Below are 18126 nucleotides of genomic sequence, written 5' to 3'. Positions count from 1 at the left end.
TCCAGATGCTGGGAGACTACAGCGTGGCAGTCTTATTGGACTTGGTAAAGATTTAATAACACCCATATTGGTATCCATCCAGCTTTTCCATGCATAAAGTAGCTTATGTTATGTAATGCACAGGGGTCAAGTCCTGGGGAAAAAAGTGTGGGAACTCACCCTAGATTTCCACTTAAAGGGGTACTAGACCTCTTATACCCTATCCAAAGGATAGGGGATAAGATGTCTTATCCCCCGCTGGGGACCCCCACGTTCTCTCTGCTGCTCCCGGCGTTTGTTTAGAGCGTTGGGTGCAACAACAGAGGCTCATGACGTCACAGTCACGGCCCCTCAATGCAAGTCTATGGGAGGGGGCGTGATGGCCGTCACGCCCCCTCCCATAGACTTGCATTGAGGGGGCATTACTGTGACGTCACAAGCCTCTGCCCTGCATCCAGTCATCCGGCACGGAGCGAAGTTCACTCCATTCACCGGATGTCTGGGGTGCCGCAGCCGAGACCCCTGCGATCAGACATCTTATCCCCTATCCTTTAGATAGGGGATAACATGTCTAGGGGCGGAGTAATCATTTAAGGGCTAGTCCTGCAGGACTCCTGCTAATGGGAACTGTGTTCCTGCTGTGGAAAAAGTGCAGGAACTCCGTTCCCATGTGTTCCTGCAGGACTTGAGCCCTGGTAATGCATGACTTGGAGGACTGCTGAGAATTTACCATGTCCTCCTTACCTTTGTCTTATCGTCCACAACTCGTAGTCCATCAGCGGATACCCATAATATGGCTTTTACTGACTTCTTGCCGAGCTGAAAAAAACAAAGTAAAAATTGTCACAATTTATAGAAAAGATTACAGACATCTTCATGTTTCTTACACACAACATCATAAAGTCAAAGTTCTAAAATTTACAATTATGTACAATGTACAATTATGCCTCAGCTGTTCCTAATATCTGTGCCTCAGAAAGCTGGGAGGAAACCAATACTTTAGCATTATAACTCCATTGGAACTTGTTAACCAGCTTTCCTACAGTCCTGAATGTCAAATCTGCCAATCTCCCATTTTTGCAGCACTAGTGTAAAGCTTTGTAATTATCCCTTTAGGAGCTGTGATCAGGACAATACTGGTTGTCACTCGGCTTTCCCAGGAACAGATATGGAGTCAAATATTCTTTTCAACTTGATGGAAGATGACACAAGGACTAAATGATATTTTTGAGTCGTTCATAATGGAGGATACATAGTATTGGTGATCTATGAGGGATGAACTGAAAGTTTGGTGGCCAAAATGTATTGGCTGAAAATATTCTCCTCTCCTGCCCACCCTGGCGATTAGGGGGTCCCTGAAGCATTGTCTCCCGGCAGGTCACCTGCCCTTCACTCTTCAGTACTGGTGGCTACAAGAGGGAGATAGTGGCCCCAGCACCCTATATACCCGAGTGTCCCCCAGTACAGCGGCTCTGACATGTCAGACTTGAGCTCAAACATTAAGGAGGAGTCTGATCTGGGGTGAGATCCTGGAGAGGGGACATGGGACTATCTGGGAGGACTCGGGAGAAGAGATTGTATGAGCTTTACAAGGAACCTGACTGGGGGTATACAAGGGCAATCTAGGGGTAAACAGGGGCAGTCTGACAGGAATACCGGAGATATCTGGGGGTATACAGGGGCTGTTCTGGAGTATACAAGGGCAATCTAGGGGTAAACAGGGTCAGTCTGACAGGAATACCGGAGATATCTGGGGGTATACAGGGGCTGTTCTGGAGTATACAAGGGCAATCTAGGGGTAAACAGGGTCAGTCTGACAGGAATACCGGAGATATCTGGGGTATACAGGGGCCATTCTGGAGTATACAAGGGCAATCTAGGGGTAAACAGGGGCAGTCTGACAGGAATACCGGAGATATCTGGGGTATACAGAGGCTGTTCTGGAGTATACAAGGGCAATCTAGGGGTAAACAGGGGCAGTCTGACAGGAATACTGGAGATATCTGGGGGTATACAGGGGCTGTTCTGGAGTATACAAGGGCAATCTAGGGGTAAACAGGGGCAGTCTAGAGGTATACATGGGCAGTTTAGGGGTATACAGGGGTACTCTGAGTCTAGGGGCCTACAGGGAATGTCTGAAGGTATACAGGGGATGTTTGAGAGTATACAGGGGAAGTCTAGGGATAAATAGGGGCAGTCTGAGTCTAGGGGTATACAGGGGATGCCTGGGTACACAGTGGCAGTCTAGGAAATCGGGGCATATACAAGTACAGTCTAGGAATATACAGGGGCAGTCTAAGGGATATACAGGGGCAGTATAAGGGATATATAGGGTAGTCTAGGGGATATACAGGGGCAGTATAAGGGATATACAGGGGTAGTCTAGGGGATATACAGGGGCAGTCTAGGGGATATACAGGGGCAGTCTAAGAGTATACAAGGGCAGTCTAGGGATATACGGAGGGAGTTTGGGTGTATACAGAGGTAGTCTAGGGGACAAACGGGCAGTTATAGGAGTATACATGGGGCAGTTTGGGGGTAAACGGGCAGTCTGGGCTTATACAGAGGCAGTCTAAGGGTAAACAGGTGCAGTCTAGAGGTATACAGGGGCAGTCTAGGGGTATACAGGGGCAGTCTAGGGGTATACAGGGGCAGTCTAGGGGTATAATGGTGGAGTCTAGGGTATACAGAGGGATTCTAGGGATATACGGGGCAGTCTAGGGATATACAGGGACAGTTTAAATGTATACAGGGCAGTTAAGGGTTATACAGGGGTAGTCTAGGCATATACAAGGGCAGTCTAGGGGTATACAGGGGAAGTACAGGGATATACAGGCGGAGTCAAGGAGTATACAGGGGGAGTCCAGGGATATACTGGGCCAGTCTAGGGGTATAATATGACAGTCTAGGCATATATAGGGCAGTCTAGGCATATATAGGGCAGTCTAGGGGATATACAAGGGCAGTCTAGGCATGTACAGGGTGGATAGGGAAAAATCATTCAGTTTGAACAATGTACATCCTGCATTTTTGGTTTCAGTCCAAAATGTTTTGTTTTGTTGCACCACTAATGTCTATTCATGGGTTGCTCTATCACTGTTGGTGAACAGGCCCATAATTATTCAGTTCTGCCAGATGGCATTATGATAAGGTGTGAATACTGATGAACATATCGGAGTGTCCTGGATGGGTGCACTGAACATAATGTATTCCATGACTGGGCACAGAATGCCTGTTAGTGTCTCTTTGATGATCACTTTGGTCTCTTTCCTAATTCCTCCCCGGAATCTGCAGTAATGTACATGCCGCCTTTCATCTTATCTGCAGCTAGCACAAGCCTCAGATTTCCTGCCTCATAATACTCATCATGGAGTCCACATGTCTTATGCAAATATATCAAGATGTGTCACCGGCTCCTCAAACAGGGTGAAAATGCCCAGAATTTCCTTCCCTCCTGTCAGACCACCCCAGCACCGACCAAGCGGCTTTCCCATCAGCAATGTTATCTGCAGCCGCCATAATGAGATTTTAAATGGAGGCGTCACACTTCACAGGCTTACCAGCTTCAGCTTCTTCACAGCGTCTTCACATACATGCATGCCACGTGACTCCTCCACCTCCACATGCCCCAGGTACTGCGAAGAGAACACACGAAAGAGCTCATCATTCTGGGGGAGCATACACAAGATCTTATCAAGGGCTAAAGCAGTAAGGGAGATGGACACTAGGGGGCAGCATAGACCACTATAATATAGCAAGCGTATGAAGGATAGATAGATAGATAGATAGATATGAGATAGATAGATAGATAGATAGAGAGATAGATAGAGAGATAGATAGATATGAGATAGATAGATAGATAGATAGATATGAGATAGATAGATAGATATGAGATAGATAGATATGAGATAGATAGATATGAGATAGATAGATAGATATGAGATAGATAGATATGAGATAGATAGATAGATATGAGATAGATAGATAGATATGAGATAGATAGATAGATAGATATGAGATAGATAGATATGAGATAGATAGATAGATATGAGATAGATAGATATGAGATAGATAGATAGATATGAGATAAATAGATATGAGATAGATAGATAGATATGAGATAGATAGATAGATATGAGATAGATAGATAGATATGAGATAGATAGATAGATAGATAGATATGAGATAGATAGATAGATAGATAGATATGAGATAGATAGATAGATATGAGATAGATAGATATGAGATAGATAGATAGATATGAGATAGATAGATAGATATGAGATAGATATGAGATAGATAGATAGATATGAGATAGATAGATATGAGATAGATAGATATGAGATAGATAGATAGATATGAGATAGATAGATATGAGATAGATAGATAGATAGATATGAGATAGATAGATAGATATGAGATAGATAGATAGATAGATAGATAGATAGATAGATAGATATGAGAGAGAGAGAGATAGAGAGATAGATAGATAGATAGATATGAGATAGATAGATAGATAGATAGATACGAGATAGATAGATTTGAGATAGATATGAGAGATAGATAGATAGAAATTAGATAGATAGATAGATAGATATAGATGATAGATAGAAAGATGAGAGAGGTCAACAGATGCACAAACATATGAGATAGATAAATGATATATATAGCAAGATACTGTACATAGATGACAAATAGAGGCATAAATAGATATGAGATGATAGATAGATAGATATAGATGATAGATAAATAGATAGATAGATAGATAGATAGATAGATGCACAAGTATTTATGAGATAGATGAGACAGATAATAAATGCTGTAGATTGCTATGCAGATGATGTTGGAAAACCATTTAGATGAAAGAAAGAAAGGCTCTCAATGCAATATAGTGCAAGCATTACTGATCATGGCCAACAGATCCCAGAATGTAAAAATAGCAAAAAGATCACAGCAGCGATGAAGGGGTTTATTCACACATGTATCACAGGCGATGTTTCAGCCCACTCCTGAGCTTCTGTCAAGCAAAGTGTTATACAAGTTCCGGGGTATATATAATCAAATCAGTGATTGCAGATAATTGTATATGATGTATTTCACTGTTTAACTATATTTTCTATTATTTACTACTTAATATCATAAATACTTGTTGTCGCTAAACAATTATCTGCAATCACTGATTTCATTATATATATACCTGGGAACTTGTATAAAACTTTGCTTGACAGAAGCTCAGCTGGGGGCTGAAACATCACCTGTGTACAAGGGGGAAGGGGGGGGGGATAATTATATTTATTTGGTTTTTGGCTATTTTTAGATAGATTAATATGATAGAGAAATAGATAGACAGACAGATAAGATAGATATGAGATAGGTGATATACAGATAGATAGATACGCAAAAGAGGAAAGCAGCACTCCGGGTGTTGGTATGTACGGGTGCCTCCTGTTGTTGATCTGGGTCAGAGATCCAAACTGAATATAGGAAGTAGAAACAGTGGCACTCCAGATAGGTGCGACGTTTCGGCCGGCTCACCCAGCCATTATCAAGCCATTATAGCTTGATAATGGCTGGGTGAGCCGGCCGAAACGTCGCTCGTTGGAGTGAATAAAGACATCACTTTCTTCACCTATCTGGAGTGCCACTGTTTCTACTTCCTATAGATAGATAGATGATAGATAGATAGATAGATATGAGATAGATAGATAGATAGATAGATAGATAGATAGATAGATAGATGATAGATAGATAGATATGAGATAGATAGATAGATAGATAGATGATAGATAGATAGATATGAGATAGATAAATAGATATGAGATAGATAGCATACAAGATACAACCAAAGAATAAGCATACAAGATAGATAGATAGATAGAAAGATATGAGATAGATAGATAGATAGATGTGAGATAGATAGATAGATAGATAGATAGATGTGAGATAGATAGATAGATAGATAGATAGATATGAGATAGATAGATATGAGATAGATAGATAGATAGATATGAGATAGATAGATAGATAGATAGATAGATAGATAGATAGATATGAGATAGATAGATAGATAGATAGATGTGAGATAGATAGATAGATATGAGATAGATAGATAGATAGATATGAGATAGATAGATAGATAGATATGAGATAGATAGATAGATAGATATGAGATAGATAGATATGAGAGAGAGAGAGATAGATAGATAGATATGAGATAGATAGATAGATATGAGATAGATAGATAGACATGAGATAGATAGATAGACATGAGATAGATAGTTTGATAGATAGGATACAAGATAGATAAACAGACGACTACATAATATAGATGTCATAATAACTCAGATTTATAACAGAATAAGGCCTCATAGATAGAGAATGATTTCCTATAAACTCACCCGGACAGGAAAGCTGCATTTCCCCCTTCTCACAGCCTCCTCATCTGCCCCCCACTGGTGGGGACGACTGGCCTCTGGGACATAAGTCGGCTTTTTTCTCCGTAGACTCTGCCGCAGCTTGTTCATCTCAGGAGGTGACGGGCTAAAATAACCAAAATAACCATAAGAGTAAAGTATAGCCATAACTTTCCCTCCAAGCTATTTACTGTTACATTTCTCTGTACACAACCTCTACTGAGATAACACGGCCACCCATACCCAGACAGGTGGTATCACCATTGTGTGGGCAGAATTATCATCCTAAGGGTCTGAGATCACCATCATGTCCGTACCATAAACACAACAATACAAGGTTACATCGGGTGCACCTTATACGGATCCTATTGTTTGTCACAATGCTGAACAGAAGACAACCCATAACTGGAGCTGGAGATAGAATATTTTCATTATTTTATATAATCTATTCTAATAATAAGTGTAAGACGACAACACTACTATGCAAATGTATAAGCATGCCTCAAGCATTCCAAAGTGTTAATAATTCCCAGAATTCCAAGCTCACCCCACCCTTCCACACATATGTTAGGCGAGATTGAAAACATATGTTGAGGAAGACATTTACCCGGAAACTGCTGGATCCAGAATGGGAAAGATCACACTATAAAAAAAAGAGCAAAATAAATAAAGCAGGACCCCTCCCAGGGCGCAGGGCGATTTCCAGAGCAGCGATTAGAGGCCTGCGTTCTGTGTCACAGATAGAGATACACTCAGATACACTTAATCTGCTGAGACAAACAGGGAAAGAACAGCGGATGGATTTAATACTGAGCCGTGACATGAGTGACGCCTGCCCATAACCTGGAAAAGCCAACTGAGGAGGCACTAATATCCGGACAGCCGCAGGGGAGCAATAAGAGAGCGACTAGAGGTGGGGGTCATATTAGAGAACAATATATTGTACAGGATATATATAATAAAAACAAAGGTCTACCCTTTACCCCCCAATAATAGCGCCTCCTCCTGTCCATGGACTCTGTCCAAAAAAAGAGGGTCCCTGGTTTTAAGGGGGTGCCGACCCCTGGCATACAGCTAAGCAATATTTACTACTGAATTCTTAAATGCTTGAAATATTGGATCGACATAATTTCGGCATTTCTACCTTTGTTGATACATTTTGTGAAGAAATAAAAATTGGAGGGAGGGGGTGTCAGAGTAACTGGTTTCATGGCAGATCATTTTTAAGGTAGATTTTCCTTTAGGTAGAATTCACGGCAGCCCCCCATGGCAATAAGAATAAGGCAGAGGTAAGAAATAACACCTATATCCCCTCCTCTTTGTAAGCCCTCTCCATATTTTACAACATTTGAAAATATTTTCCAAGGACACTTAAAGGGGTACTCCAGCGCTAAGACATCTTATCCCCTATTCAAAGGATAGGGGATAAGATGTCTGATTGCGGGGTCCCGCCGCTGGGGACCCCCGTGATCTTCCACGCCGCACTCCGTTAGAATCAGCTGCCACGCCCCCTCCATAGGCTTGCATTGAGGGGACGGAGTGTGACGTCACACGGGGGCGGAGCCGTGACATCACAATGCTCCGGCCCCCGTGATTGCTAGTAATCAGGGCTGACACTAACGGGTGCAGCATGGAAGATCACGGGGGTCCCCAGCGGCAGACCCCCGCAATCAGGCATCTTATCCCGTATCCTTTGGATAGGGGATAAGATGTCTTAGCGCCGGAGTACCCCTTTAAGCTTTGACAGCGAAGGGTGTGGTTTATTGTGGGTGTAGCTTGTCACAGGGTGGGCTTTTTCTCCTGAATTTTTACTTTATATTGTCCTCACTGTACCCCTCTGTAGGCAGTTTTGTCTATGCATACAGGACTTCCTGTAGGTAGTTTTCCACCTGTAGGTAGTTTGCCCTCTGTATGTAGGACTCCCCTGTAGATAGTATGTTCCCTGTATATAGGACTCCCCTGTAGATAGTTTGTTCCCTGTATATAGGACTCCCCTGTAGATAGTATGTTCCCTGTATATAGGACTCCCCTGTAGATAGTATGTTCCCTGTATATAGGACTCCCCTGTAGATAGTATGTTCCCTGTATATAGGACTCCCCTGTAGATAGTATGTTCCCTGTATATAGGACTCCCCTGTAGATAGTTTGTTCCCTGTATATAGGACTCCCCTGTAGATAGTTTGTTCCCTGTATATAGGACTCCCCTGTAGATAGTTTGTTCCCTGTATATAGGACTCCCCTGTAGATAGTATGTTCCCTGTATATAGGACTCCCCTGTAGATAGTATGTTCCCTGTATATAGGACTCCCCTGTAGATAGTATGTTCCTTGTATATAGGACTCCCCTGTAGATAGTTTGTTCCCTGTATATAGGACTCCCCTGTAGATAGTTTGTTCCCTGTATATAGGACTCCCCTGTAGATAGTTTTTTCCCTGTATATAGGACTCCCCTGTAGATAGTTTGTTCCCTGTATATAGGACTCCCCTGTAGATAGTATGTTCCCTGTATATAGGACTCCCCTGTAGATAGTATGTTCCCTGTATATAGGACTCCCCTGTAGATAGTATGTTCCCTGTATATAGGACTCCCCTGTAGATAGTATGTTCCCTGTATATAGGACTCCCCTGTAGATAGTATGTTCCCTGTATATAGGACTCCCCTGTAGATAGTTTGTTCCCTGTATATAGGACTCCCCTGTAGATAGTATGTTCCCTGTATATAGGACTCCCCTGTAGATAGTTTGTTCCCTGTATATAGGACTCCCCTGTAGATAGTTTGTTCTCTGTATATAGGACTCCCCTGTAGATAGTATGTCCCCTGTATATAGGACTCCCCTGTAGATAGTTTGTTCCCTGTATATAGGACTCCCCTGTAGATAGTTTGTTCCCTGTATATAGGACTCCCCTGTAGATAGTATGTTCCCTGTATATAGGACTCCCCTGTAGATAGTATGTTCCCTGTATATAGGACTCCCCTGTAGATAGTATGTTCCCTGTATATAGGACTCCCCTGTAGATAGTATGTTCCCTGTATATAGGACTCCCCTGTAGATAGTTTGCCCTCTGTATGTAGGACTCCCCTGTAGATGGTTTGTTCCCTGTATGTAGGACTCCCCTGTAGATGGTTTGTTCCCTGTATATAGGACTCCCCTGTAGATAGTTTGTTCCCTGTATATAGGACTCCCCTGTAGATAGTTTGTTCCCTGTATATAGGACTCCCCTGTAGATAGTTTGTTCCCTGTATATAGGACTCCCCTGTAGATAGTTTGTTCCCTGTATATAGGACTCCCCTGTAGATAGTTTGTTCTCTGTATATAGGACTCCCCTGTAGATAGTATGTTCCCTGTATATAGGACTCTCCTGTAGATAGTTTGTTCCCTGTATATAGGACTCCCCTGTAGATAGTTTGCCCTCTGTATATAGGACTCCCCTGTAGATAGTTTGTTCCCTGTATATAGGACTCCCCTGTAGATAGTATGTTCCCTGTATATAGGACTCCCCTGTAGATAGTTTGTTCCCTGTATATAGGACTCCCCTGTAGATAGTATGTTCCCTGTATATAGGACTCCCCTGTAGATAGTATGTTCCCTGTATATAGGACTCCCCTGTAGATAGTATGTTCCTTGTATATAGGACTCCCCTGTAGATAGTTTGTTCCCTGTATATAGGACTCCCCTGTAGATAGTTTGTTCCCTGTATATAGGACTCCCCTGTAGATAGTTTTTTCCCTGTATATAGGACTCCCCTGTAGATAGTTTGTTCCCTGTATATAGGACTCCCCTGTAGATAGTATGTTCCCTGTATATAGGACTCCACTGTAGATAGTATGTTCCCTGTATATAGGACTCCCCTGTAGATAGTTTTTTCCCTGTATATAGGACTCCCCTGTAGATAGTATGTTCCCTGTATATAGGACTCCCCTGTAGATAGTTTGTTCCCTGTATATAGGACTCCCCTGTAGATAGTTTGTTCCCTGTATATAGGACTCCCCTGTAGATAGTATGTTCCCTGTATATAGGACTCCCCTGTAGATAGTTTGTTCCCTGTATATAGGACTCCCCTGTAGATAGTATGTTCCCTGTATATAGGACTCCCCTGTAGATAGTTTGTTCCCTGTATATAGGACTCCCCTGTAGATAGTTTGTTCCCTGTATATAGGACTCCCCTGTAGATAGTATGTTCCCTGTATATAGGACTCCCCTGTAGATAGTTTGTTCCCTGTATATAGGACTCCCCTGTAGATAGTTTGTTCCCTGTATATAGGACTCCCCTGTAGATAGTATGTTCCCTGTATATAGGACTCCCCTGTAGATAGTATGTTCCCTGTATATAGGACTCCCCTGTAGATAGTTTGTTCCCTGTATATAGGACTCCCCTGTAGATAGTTTGTTCCCTGTATATAGGACTCCCCTGTAGATAGTTTGTTCCCTGTATATAGGACGCCCCTGTAGATAGTTTGTTCCCTGTATATAGGACTCCCCTGTAGATAGTTTGTTTTCTGTATATAGGACTCCCCTGTAGATAGTTTGTTTTCTGTATATAGGACTCCCCTGTAGATAGTATGTTCCTTGTATATAGGACTCCCCTGTAGATAGTATGTTCCCTGTATATAGGACTCCCCTGTAGATAGTATGTTCCCTGTATATAGGACTCCCCTGTAGATAGTTTGTTCCCTGTATATAGGACTCCCCTGTAGATAGGACTGATGACACTTATTTACTGCACCCTGTCTGTGGCCCCGGTCTTCGTAAAAATGTAGCTTGGCTTCCCCCTTTCTCGCACACCTGTGTGCTAACTGGACATCCCCCCCTGTCCGTAAGATGGCGTCCAATGGAGGCGCACGTGACGATACACATCACTATGCTGGCTTGGCTGTGAGCATTAGAGGGAGGGGAGGAGCTTGCTCTGGTCAGGCCTCTATACTGGAAGAAAGCTTAGTTAGTTGAGAGCAAGCCTCTCTAGTGAGAGGGAGTTCAGTGCAGTCCCCTTGTGAGAAGAGGTGTCATACACTTGTCAGATGAGGATAGCTATGGACAGCTTGGAATGAAGACAGTTCTTCAGGTTGACGCTCCTTCCTGCTAAGACTTTCCATCCAAGGCCTTCTCCTAACTAGTCCTGATCTGTGAGTGGGCTGGATGGATGGATGGATTTTGTACTACTGGGAAGACAAATGGACATGGTGACCCATCTACCATGATTCAGCTACTGCCTGCCCAACCCATTTTTTTGAGACTTACCGACAAAAAGCACCTTTCCGAGTTTATTTTTAGTTTTTTTAATATGTTACCTGTCAGTATTTTTGGATCCTATTTTGGCACACAGTATGCCAGATTTAACTTGGTGGTTTGAAAGTTTTTGGCATAGATGCACCAAGTTTTTAAAGTCAAGTATCACTCTGATTTATAAGAAGCCACGTATGGGTGGGGGCTACATCCCCCAAGATCTTTCCTTTATTCCCCTCCGCATGTATTCAGACATGGTGGTCGTGTGATAGCTCCTGCTCCCAATATAAAGTCAGAATTGACTTTATGTAACCCACATAAACATAACGGGGGGGGGGGGGGGATTTAACAAAAACCTGTGTAGAGGAAGCGCAGTGCAGTTGCCCCTAGCAACCAGATCGCTTCTTTCCTTTTTAAAGAGGCTTCTGACAAATGAAAGAGGTCATCTGATTGGTTGCTATGGGCAACTGCACCGCTCTTCCTCTACACAGGTTTTGATAAATCCCCCCCCCCCATAAACCCTGCCAATGTCAATTTCTTATATTCCCATCCAACAGATTTATAATAGCGCCAGATAGCGCCAGATTTATAAAGCCGCCTATAATACTATAAAAAAAATCAATGGCTGAAATAATTATAATTTTTTTTTAACTCTTTTGTGACTGTAAGGGTTAAACGGGAGGTTTGGAGAAGGCTGGGGAGGAAGGAGGCAGGGGGAGGAAAAAGTTGGTACAATCCTCGGCACTGTGTGGAGACGGGGTTATAACCCTGCGGAGTTTGGAGTCACATGCCATTGACGGGAGAGAGATTGCCCTGGATACAGGACACATTTAGAAAACTTTTGTCTTCTGTACAAACATTTTGCAGCACTGACATGTACAATCACTAAAGACCGGTGTTTTCCAACCAACGCGCCTCCAGCTGTTGCAAAACTACAACTCCCAGCATGCCCGGACATGTACGGTCACTAAAGACCGGTCTTTTCCAACCAGCGCGCCTCCAGCTGTTGCAAAACTACAACTCCCAGCATGCCCAGACATGTACGGTCACTAAAGACCGGTCTTTTCCAACCAGCGCGCCTCCAGCTGTTGCAAAACTACAACTCCCAGCATGCCCGGACATGTACGGTCACTAAAGACTGGTCTTTTCCAACCAGCGCGCCTCCAGCTGTTGCAAAACTACAACTCCCAGCATGCCCGGACATGTACGATCACTTTTTTTTCGTAAGCCTGCTACAGATAGTTTGGTAGGAATTTAATTACGTATATCGACATGTTGGCTGATTATGTTTTTTGGTGTGTAAGGCTGGGTTCACACTACGTTTTTCAAATACGGTTACCGTATATGGTTTTCCGCTAAAAAACGTAGTGCAAAAACCGTATGCAACCGTATACAACCGTATGACTCCAAATACGTTTTTTCCCCGTACGGTTCTATCAGTTTGCATCAGTTTTTGCCAACGGTTTTGCTATTTTGTTGGAATTAGTTTTCCAGCAATTTAATAAAGTTACTATTGTTCTATTGAAATTCCTTCTGCGCATGTGTCAACTCCAAAAAACGGATTAGAAAAACCGTGTGCAACCGTATTCTGAAATTCTGTGTACGGTTCTCATAGACAACAATGTTAAAAGAACCGCATACGGTTCACATACGGTTTTCCAACCAGAGGCAAAAACGTGGTCGACAGCGTTTTTTTGCCTACGGTTGAAAAATCGGCAAAACGGATGCAACCGTACACAACATTTGGAATACGGTTTACAATGCATTCTCTATGCATACGGTTTCGGATACGGTCGTATACGTTTTTTTTTGCGGAAAACCGTATACGGTTACCGTATTTGAAAATCGTAGTGTGAACCCAGCCTAATTATGTAAAATTATGTAAGAATTGAGAAAATAATAAATTATAAAAATAAAAAAAATAAAAAACGGTGTTTTCCAACCAGCGCTCCTTCAGCTGTTACAAAACTACAACTCCCAGCATGCCCGGACATGTATGATCACTAAAGACCGGTCATTTTTGGTGTGTAATTATGTAAAATTATGTAAGAATTGAGAAAATAATAAATTATAGAAAAAAAAAAATGGTGCTTTCCAACAAGCGCTCCTCCAGCTGTTGCAAAACTATAACTCCCAGCATGCCCGGACAGCCAAAGGCTGTCCGGGCATGCTGGGAGTTGTAGTTTTGCAACAGCTGGAGGCACATCTGGTTGGGAAATACTACTATAGACTCTCAGGCTGTGGTCAGGGAGAAGACACCCAATTTTGGATTAAACTACTCAAAAAAATATGTTGGAACATATTCCTTGTAGTTCTATGTTATAAAACCAGACCTTATTTCATCCAGAAACAGCGCCACTCTTGTCTTCAGTCTATGTGTGGTATTGCAGCTCAGTTCCACTAAATGAATCAGAGTTGTAATACCACACACAACCTGAAGACAGGTGTGGTGCTGTTTTTGGAAGAAATCGGCTCTGTTTTTAAAATACTGCATAAACATTTTAACTAAAAGCTACGTTCAATGACAGGGAACGTGTCCTGGAAAAGCTAAGGTTTATTCAAGCCATCTTCCTAAACAACCTACCACACACCAATCCTCCATGTGACAGGACCCAACCTTATAAATAACGTGTACGTGATGTATGTAGGCATCAAAAACCTCTTGACAACACACATCCATAACACATCCTAGTGTCCATAATGGCACCCACAGTAGTGTATACTCAATAGTGCCTTAAAGGGGTATTCCAGAAAAAAACATTTTTTTATAGATCAACTGGCTCCAGAAAGTTGAACAGATTTGTAAATTACTTCTATTAAAAAAATCTTAATCCTTCCAATAATTATCAGCTGCTGAAGTTGAGTTGTTCTTTTCTATCTGGCAACAGTGCTCTCTGCTGACATCTCTGCTTGTCTCAGGAACTGCACAGAGTAGAAGAGGTTTGCTATGGGGATTTGCTTCTACTCTTGTCAGTTCCCGAGACAGGTGTCATCAGAGAGCACTTAGACAGAAAAGAACAACTCAACTTCAGCAGCTCATAAGTACTGAAAGGATTAAAACATTTTAATAGAAGTAATTTACAAATCTGTTTAACTTTCTGGAGCCAGTTGAGATGTATATATATATATATATATATATATATATATATATATATATATATATAAAATTCCTACCTACCGCCTTCCTGTCTGAAGACCCCCACTTGGAAAAGCTTTGTTGTAACCCCATATGTCGCAATGAGGCATCACCAAAGAAGTATATTAGAAAACTGCACATAGACAAGTAGTACACCCTATGAATCCTTCACATGATGATTGATACATTTTAGCTGCACTTATACATTGTAACAAACTGCCAGATCAGGAAATTACTTTTGTGTTTAGTCCATAGAGGATTGCCTAGACTGGATACATTTGTACCAAGCTCTTAGGGCCCATGCACACTATGGAATTAAAGGGGTACTCCCGTGGAAAACTTTTTTTTTTTTTTTTTAAATCAACTGGTGCCAGAAACTTAAACAGATTTGTAAATCACTTCTATTAAAAAATCTTAATCCTTCCAGTACTTTAAGGGGCTGTATATTAAAGAGAAATCCAAAAAAGAAATGCATTTCCTCTGATGTCATGACCACAGTGCTCTCTGCTGACCTCTGCTGTCCATTTTAGGAACTGTCCAGAGCAGCATATGTTTGCTATGAGGATTTTTTTCCTGCTCTGGACAGTTCCTAAAATGGAAAGAGGTGTCAGCAGAGAGCACTGTGGTCATGACATCAGAGGAAGTTCATTTCTTTTTTTGGATTTCTCTTTAGTATACAGCCCCTAAAAAGTACTGGAAGGATTAAGATTTTTTTATAGAAGTGATTTACAAATCTGTTTAACTTTCTGGCACCAGTTGATAAAAAAAATAAAAAAATAAAAGTTTTCCATGGGAGTACCCCTTTAATTCCGAATAGAAACCATTTGCAGAAGAATCCAGTTGATCTCAATGGGATTCTGTGTCTCAGTGCACGCTACCGCAGCGGAACCTCCGCCACAAATCCGAATTCTGCCATAAGAATGAACATGTTCGGAATAACCCATTTGGTACCGGTACTTATTCCCGCAGTAAAATTCTGTGCAAAATAAATGCAGAGGAAGCGAAGATCCGCTGCTGCAATTCAGCAAGGAAATTCCTGCCTCAATTTCCTCACTGTGCATGGGCCCTTAGGTCACAAATGTAAGATCTGTACTGGATTTTAGTCATTAGAATCAAGGGGGGTCCGGCCGCTGGGACCTCCGACGATCTTCTGTACAGGGCCCCGGACTTTCTCCGGTATGGGGTGTGTCAACCCACATGAAGCGATGGCTGACACACTCCCTCAATGTATCTCTATGGCAGAGCCAGAGGGATGTACTCGGGAAACTCCGGCTCTCCCATAGAGCTGCATGGAGGGGGCATGGGGGCCAGTGTTTTGGGTGGTGGTCAACACGATCTATTTAGAAGGAGAGCCAGGGCGCCATGTGAGAGATCGTTGAGGGGCTCATCAGTTGGACCCCCCCCCCCCCCCGCGATCTGATACACATCCCCTATCCTTAGGATAGGGAATCAGTACTCCTTTAGGATCCTAATTGGCCTATATTTTTGCAAAGTCCTGGCACGCAGTGGTCGCCGCATTTATGAAACGACTTTCGCCAGCATATATGGCTTTCTTTGCTGGCAAATCTAGTCAGTGTGGTTTCCTAGGGGCATAGATTATACGGTGATCCCTCAACTTACAATAGTTTCAACATACAATGTTTTTTTCTGGACCATTGTAACTTGAAACCAGACTCAACATACAATGTACAGACAGTCCAGATCTGTGAAATGTGTCACAACTGGAGGAACTGACCAATCAGAATGGACATTTTATTGGTAAATCACCTGTATTACTGAAGTGTATGCACTGACTGATGTCTGGTAGCGCCCCCTACAGTACAGGAAGGAACTACAAGTTCTGTACTACTCCTTACCTGTGCCAGGGTTAGCTGCTCCTTTGGACACCAGGTGAGGGTGGCTCCATTTGGGACACTGTGTGTACTGTATAGGACCCTGAAGAAGCTCCTGTCCTCTACATAAACCATTGTTACCCAACCAGGGTGCCTCCAGCTGTTGCAAAACTACAACTCCCAGCCGAGTGTACGCCACATTAGCTCCAAGTTGTGCATAAACATAAGCCGGCATCTGTCAAAAGGCACAGGCATTTCGATAAATGCCAACCAGCTGAGCCGTACAAGCTAAAAAAAAAATTACCCCATAGACTAACAGAAAGCAGCAGAACTTTTCATTGTCCAGCCATTATTTTCATAAACAGGATAGCCGATTTAAAGGGGTACTCCGGTGAAAAACTTTTTTTTTTTGTTAAATCAACTGGTGCCAGAAAGTTAAACAGATTTGTAAATTACTTCTATTACAAAATCTTAATCCTTCCAGTACTTATTAGCTGCTGAATACTACAGCGGAAATTCTTTTCTTTTTGAAACACAGAACTGTTTGCTGACATCATGACCACGGTGCTCTCTGCTGACATCTCTGTCCATTTTAGGAACTGTCCAGAGCAGCATATATTTTCTATGGGGGATTTCCTTTTACTCTGGACAGTTCCTAAAATGGACAGAGATGTCAGCAGAGAGCACTGTGGTCATGATGTCAGCAGAGAGCACTGTGCTCATGATGTCAGCAGAGAGCACTGTGCTCATGATGTCAGCAGACAGCTCTGTGTTTCAAACGGAAAATAATTTCCACTGTGGTATTCAGCAGCTAATAAGTACAGGAAGGATTAAGATTTTTTAATAGAAGTAATTTACAAATCTGTTTAACTTTCTGGCACCAATTGATTAAAAAAATAAATAAATAAAAGTTTTTCACCGGAGTACCCCTTTAAGAGGCTGTAGATGGAGTAATGTGTGTGGCCCTGTATGTGGGGAACCTAACAGACCCCCACTGATCCCCAAAAAAGGGGAGCTGGGAATACAAAGGCAGACAAGTCAGATGGATCCTTTCTTTTAGAAGATGGTTTTGTTTAGCGGCAGCTAATTAGCTGAGGATTGGCAAAAAAAAAAGTGAAACATACTGTGGGTACGAGCTTTGTGGAAAAGAATTCTATAGAAGACATTGTGGAGAAATAGATAGAGAATCTATTAGTCCCCCAAACACATTGTCCATAGACCTCTGTACAGAGCCGGCATCTGCCCCCTTTAATAAGACGCATCACTGATTGTACGTCGCTGACACCATATACGCCTTGTAGCCTGGATAAAACAATATATCCTAAACATCTGCTATATACAAGCCACAAAGAAAGGGTTACAGACAAATAGCCAAACAGTACAAATACATGACTATACATGGTGGGAACAAAATGGCCAGTTACAGAGAGTCCCTTCATCCCTGCTGGGTATTCACGTCGTTCTGTTCTTTCAGCTGTCGAATACTGTCCCCTCTGTACACAGCTTCTGTCCCTGCAGCCTGCCATGTAATGCACAGGACTGCAT

General features: G+C 42.4%; 1 protein-coding gene across 5 annotated transcripts in view; it reads right to left on the bottom strand.

The window, feature by feature from the left end:
• The window catches only part of NUMBL (NUMB like endocytic adaptor protein), a 126488-nt gene that overhangs the window by 16423 nt on the left and 91939 nt on the right, over window positions 1-18126 (bottom strand). For 4 of the 5 annotated variants that reach the window (XM_056538384.1, XM_056538383.1, XM_056538381.1 and 1 more), the window contains exons 3-5: window positions 6378-6519; window positions 3540-3614; window positions 724-798 (exon numbers count right to left, since the gene is read on the bottom strand). In XM_056538384.1, the coding sequence (XP_056394359.1) occupies window positions 724-798; window positions 3540-3614; window positions 6378-6503 (276 nt within the window). In that variant the 5' untranslated portion in view covers window positions 6504-6519. Of the gene's footprint in view, window positions 1-723; window positions 799-3539; window positions 3615-6377; window positions 6520-6999; window positions 7147-18126 lie in introns of those variants that run through there. The other variant, XM_056538382.1, reaches the window with a different exon arrangement.

This window comes from Hyla sarda, chromosome 9 (assembly GCF_029499605.1).
Source record: "Hyla sarda isolate aHylSar1 chromosome 9, aHylSar1.hap1, whole genome shotgun sequence".
Taxonomy (NCBI): Eukaryota; Metazoa; Chordata; class Amphibia; order Anura; family Hylidae; genus Hyla; species Hyla sarda.
This window is presented reverse-complemented; position numbering and strand designations above follow the sequence as displayed.